The 5,995-nt window shown below is 40.9% G+C and overlaps 1 protein-coding gene across 1 annotated transcript; it reads left to right on the top strand.

Annotated features, from left to right (window-relative positions):
* Positions 1-4,302: 4,302 nt before the first annotated feature.
* LOC144530217 (noggin-like) lies at positions 4,303-5,673 on the top strand. Its single transcript, XM_078269699.1, has one exon. The coding sequence runs from the start codon at positions 4,631-4,633 to the stop codon at positions 5,297-5,299; it is 669 nt and encodes a 222-aa protein (XP_078125825.1). The 5' UTR covers positions 4,303-4,630; the 3' UTR covers positions 5,300-5,673.
* Positions 5,674-5,995: the final 322 nt, after the last annotated feature.

Genomic DNA, 5,995 nt, shown 5'->3' with positions numbered 1-5,995 from the left:
TTATTTCACCAGCACAAGATGGCAGCGCCCGTATCCAGGATATATTGGATATATTTTTGTATAGTGGGAGAAAATGTCAGCCATCTTTATATACAGTCTATAGGTAGACCTCACTTCCTGTTTGTGTCGATTGTTTTTACATCACAGCTTAATAATGTGGGTTATCAAAATGATTGGGATCAGTTGCTGCAGGTTTCTAACAACCTTGACAAAACTTGTTTAAGAAAAAATAAAAAATAAATAAAAAATACTGGAAAAAGGATTATGCACAATGAGCCAGGAAAAGTTAGAAAAAGTCATAGTTCAGGAGTTAGGTGCCTATACGTAAAATAGTCTACCTGTTACAATGGCCCTGGTTGCCCCATTTGTGTAACATTGAATACCTGAATAGCAGTGGAGTCTCTTCAGGACTTTAGTTTAATAAGTTAATAAGTTTTTTTTAAGGCAGAAAAATAAATAAAAGTTAAACATATTTTTCCTTCAGCTTCTCCTGAAGAATCCACAAGGAGCACTGTCACGTTTCTTTTTTTTTCATGTACATTATAATGATAAACTTGTCTGTCACCTGTATGCCTAAAAACAAAGTCAGTCTTCAGAGTAATCATCAATGAGTACTTTGTTTTGAGTTTTGGTTTAATGACTTTGTTTGGATGCAGATATTCTGTCTGTAAAAAACTTTTATGAAGGGAGTGGAAGGAACACACACACTCACACCAGGCTTTGGGTGCTTTGAGCGTCAACTCTGCAACCTGTGGGAAAAATGAGCTAAATGTGCTAATTATAGTGCTCGTTAAAAGCCACAGATATTTATGAGTGTTCTCTACAACCTGAAGATGATAGAGATTCGACATGAAGGGTCCATTAGAGTAATATATAATCCAATTTGATAGTTATAATGCACTGGGGGTCCAGGGTTCAATACCTTGTGTTGAACTGTCTTACTGCCTCTCCTTGAATGAAACCTTTTACAAAGGATTTTAGTGGACTGAAATATTTATCAGACATAAAAATCTTCAGCCAATCAGTCGCTAAACTGACTAAGACTTAAAAGGACTATTTAGAATTTAGACTCTCAACAGTATTGAGAATAGGTGGGTAACAGAGTCCATATAAATGAAAAAGTGTGACTTGCAAATATGCTATTGGACTAATGGTCAGTGAGGAGTAGCAATTAATTTTAATTAAGCCCACAGCAGGAGCGATTATTGTGATTGTGTGCTCTTGGATCGCAGAGGAATGGAAAATAGTGCTAAACAAACTAGCAAATTGCACACCTCCCAAGTGCCAGAGTAAACAGAATAGCACCCACTTCATGTCTGTGTGTATTCAGCTTGGCAATGTGGCCTCAATTAGCACAAGGTGTGAAACAGCGAACTGAAGGGAGATAAGGGAGAAAGGTGCTTTGTGCTTTCCGAACGACACTGTAACTGCTTTCTGTCACCAATAACCTTCTGCACAGAGCCACTGCAGATGGGATATCAAGCCTCTAAGGTCTGCTTGGATGGTTTTGTTTCAAAGAAAAAGACAGCACACTCTAAATCTAAATCTCTCGGGTCTTTGTGGTTTGCTCTTGCGTGAATGAAAGCTATCAGAATCCTTGAGTCCTTTCTGTTGTGTGTGTGTTTCTACCTGAGCGTGCCTTTCCTTGGTACCAGCGCTGAAGGCTCTTGCCAAGAGAGAAGTCTGCTTTTCCTCACTAAATGAGAAATCAGCAGGGAAGGCTACAATCTGACCTGTGCATGGCTCAAACAAGGAGATTCATTTTGAATGCATATCCTTAAGCACAGGTTTAAAAGTCTTCTCAAGCACCAGACCCCACAAAAAAGGGTCATTACATCGGCCGGTTTATTAGCCAAAAGGAACTGTGTTTGGTTAACTCGAGAATGAAAAAATGTCTCAATTAAGCAGGCGTCTGTCTCAAGTAGCCTGTCTTCTTAAGGAGGAATAGTTCACTATCAAACTGTTCCTGTGGTAAAACAGTAGGAAGGGATTAGAAGAAACAAAAACAACTCAGCGTTAAATGAGCCTGGCAATCCTGATGACATTTAATGAGAACCATATTTGGACTTCACCCATGCAGCCACATTAGAAATGAAATATTCCAGCGGGTGAAATATTATTGAACATGCAGGTTTTATTTTGAAAATCCCTGCCAGCAAAGTTGAACTACTTCATTTAAATTGTCAAAAAGAAAATAAGTGATTCAATCTTTGCATTATGCTTTAAAATCCATTGATTTCTTCTGAATGCTTTTAAAGAGGCCGACATGTTGTATGTAATCTGTATGTGTGAGTCCCACATGTGAATGCACTGGATTGATCTGTCAAGTGTTTTTTTTTTTGGGGGGGGGCGATAGTTTATGATACGTGCTGGTCAGATGAAAAATATAAGGGTGACATTTTCCAGACTTTTCACCATCATTTACTGTAAACTAAATAAGTCGCTCAAGTGCTTGTGTGAATTAGCTCATTCAAAACGAAACAGAGATGCATTTATCTAAAGCGGATGGTTTATGGCTGATGTAGCAGCTGGCTAAGTTCTTCCATTAAATTATTTTTCAAAGAATGATTCTCTGAGCATGAGTTTAGACAGGTTCGCAAATTGTGATACTTTCCATGGCTGCTGCTTAGTGAGCGTTGTTTATTTGGGAGCTAATTTGCCCGGCTTTATTGAGAGGCTCGCCGTGGCACCGTTACAGGCAGAAATATTGTCCCACATGAGTTATAAATACACTGCGAAAAGTGTAATTAACAGGCCATTTCATCTCATATTCAGCCTGTAAATTGTGCCTTTCTTCAAATAAGGGAAATGTTCTGCTAATTGGGTGATTTGATTTTGCTTGGGTTATGTGCAGTGTGCCTTGTTTGATTGTCTGGGGCCGACAAGGCGGATCACTCTACTTTCAGAAAAATGTCAATTCAATTAAGAAATGTATAAACAAATTAAAATGTACCCTTAACATACAGTTTTCTCCTTGTGTTTCCCCCTAAAGCTTTCACATGGTTAAAATGATCCTATTCCGCTGACAATCATCTGACAATATTACATATATTTTGGTATCAGCTTGTTTCAGCTCTTTATTGAAGGTAAACATTCAAAACTAAGACTCCGTTTTGTAATGGCACAGTGGCACACGAATGGAAATATTCTACACATTGTATACACATTTCCACAAAAGTCAACCTGACATATTTGGTATCTTTAGAAACGTTTAGGTTTTCTACTACAATGTAATGTAAAGTTTAGTGGGTTTGAACAATGTTTGTCTGCACAGCATTAGTTTGTAATGACTGACCTACGGGATGGCTGCTGCTGCTTATTAGGGGCTTAAAGAAAAATAAGATGTGACTACATTAAGTAATTGAGGATAGTTATTTCCACTTAATTTGAAAAATAAATGTCTGAACAGACATGACCCTCTTTGAGCTCTTCTTTTTTACAATTCTCAAAGTATAATAATATTTAAAATTGTATGCATTTTACAGTGATGCTTTGTTTGGAGGGACATGGGCCACAGTATGTATGTCCAAATTGATATATTACTTTTTTTTATTATTAATGTACAGATTTTTTATTTTTTTTGTAAGCAAAAACAAAAATCACACCGGGGGAGGGGGGGGGGGCATCAAACTGAGATTTGTCGACCCATGCTTTTGATTAAATCTGTTTGTCAAAGTAAAATTTGACTTTAAATAACCACAAATGTTCCCAGTTACACAAGAAGGACTTGAGATCCTAGCGCTACCGATTTTGGGCTTAAAGCAGAATTAGTAAAATCCTGAACACGTGGATCTATGGCGTAAAAGCTTTCAGGACCTCTAGTTTTGTTTGTGGTGAAATAAATATTCTGATCCTTTAAGTAAAGGTAGTAACTGGGTAACTAAAGCAGCCAAATACATGTAGAGGAAAACTGTAGTAGGCCATAGAGTATCATAAAATGGAAATGGAAGTGCCTCAAAAATGTACTTGAGCACTTGAGTAACTGTTTTGTTTTTTACAATAAGTTTGGGATGTTCTGGGAGTCTGCGAGACTCTGTGCTGGTACCTAAGGCTGCTTTGTACTCAAGCTCTAGCAGAAGGATTCTCAGGACTCTCAGATTAAAGACTTCAACATTCATTCCCACTGTGAGACTGATTCAAGGATGTCTGGAAAACCGAGAGGGGGCGTCTCCTCTGCCTGCGTACCCCCCACCCCTCCCTCCTCAGTGCGGTGGAAGAAGGAGGTATTGGGGATCTCCTCCTAGACAACAAACCCACATTCAAAGAGGGGCGCACGCATTACGTCACGCTCCGTGTGGAGAATATAATGGGAGGTCGCGGGTTACGCTCAACGCTTTTCTGTACAGGAGATGAGAGGAGCATCATGCCGAACCCGCGCGCACGGAGCCCGAGAGAGAGAGATCTGAGCGTTGTCACGCAGTTTGTCATAAACTGTTTCCACTGATGCTGCTAACGGATGAACTTTTTTTCCATTTCTGTGACGGATTTTCATCATGGGGAAACTGTGAATTTCAAGGGACACTCAAAAACGCAGGTTTGGATACAGCTCACGCGTAATTGCGCACAAGAAAAGTGGCCCTTTTAGCAGCAGCTCCCCGTGCGCACTGATCTCACCACCGGACCGTCCGACATGGATCAGTCTCAACAGTGTTTAGCCATGTATCTGCTCGTGCTCTCCCTCGGACTTCTGATGGACAGGGGGATTTGTCAGCACTACTACCTTCTCCGCCCCATCCCGAGTGACAGTCTGCCGCTCGTGGAACTAAAAGAGGACCCAGATCCCGTCTTCGATCCCAAGGAGCGGGACCTTAACGAGACCGAGCTGAAGAGCTTCCTGGGGGACTTTGACAGCCGCTATTTGTCCGTGTTGCCGCCCGCGGAGGACAAGTACACCGGGAACGATGAACTCGACGACTCTGAGGTCCAAAAGCCCGGTGGAGTACTGCCGAAAGAAATCCGCGCGGTGGACTTCGACGCCCAGTTCGGCAAGAAGCACAAGCCCAGTAAGAAGCTGAAACGACGGCTGCAGCAGTGGCTGTGGGCGTACTCGTTCTGCCCGGTCGTGTACACGTGGACCGACTTGGGGAACAGGTTCTGGCCGCGATTCGTGCGGGTGGGCAGCTGCCTCAGTAAAAGGTCGTGTTCGGTTCCGGAGGGGATGGTGTGCAAACCCGCCAACTCGACTCACCTGACGATACTGAGATGGAGATGTGTGCAGAGAAAAGGGGGACTGAAATGCGCCTGGATACCGGTGCAGTACCCGATCATCACAGACTGCAAATGCTCCTGTTCAAGTTAAAAAAAAGAAGAAAAAAAGAGACTCTGAATAATAAATTATACGCTCATTATTTTTGTGATTCTTTTTTCACGTGCACTACCGAGTGTAGGAATGTATTTTCTGTATATGCGGTGCCATGCAGTTATATATAGCTCCCTGTACAAAGTCAGTATTATTTGTAACCAGAGGCTACTTTATTTGTGGAGAATAGTGGTTATATATTTTGTATTTATGGAGATATGGCGCATAGAGCCACGTATAAGGACTTGCTGTTTCCATATTTGGATGATGAAGCAGACCGACCTCAAAGCTAAACGTGGATTATTGATACAGCCGTGTATCGGTGACTTGTTTTATCCTGTAAATTAAGGAAATGTGCTATTTATTCTTTATATTCGTACAATAAAACGACACTGAAATGACATTAAATGACTTTCTTTCCCTTCTTTTGATCTCTTCTACCCAGCCTGAGCGATTGGATGCAATAAGTCACCTGCCACAGTGCGCACAATGGGAACTTCTCACGCTAACACCATTTTACGCATCAGAAGCTTTTTACAATCATGCAATTATATACTGCACCATGGTTTACTCCATATTACAATTCATGTGGTAACACTAGTAATTACAAGCGGATTTGCTGATGATGTGTTTGGAAGTAGATATTTCTATTTCTATTCAATATCAATGTTTGATTTAGAGCTGGGCGATATGAAA

The sequence above is a fragment of the Sander vitreus genome, chromosome 15 (assembly GCF_031162955.1).
Source record: "Sander vitreus isolate 19-12246 chromosome 15, sanVit1, whole genome shotgun sequence".
In the NCBI taxonomy this organism is placed as follows: domain Eukaryota; kingdom Metazoa; phylum Chordata; class Actinopteri; order Perciformes; family Percidae; genus Sander; species Sander vitreus.
Note: the sequence above shows the minus strand (reverse complement) of the source record. Positions and strands in the feature narration are given on the sequence as shown.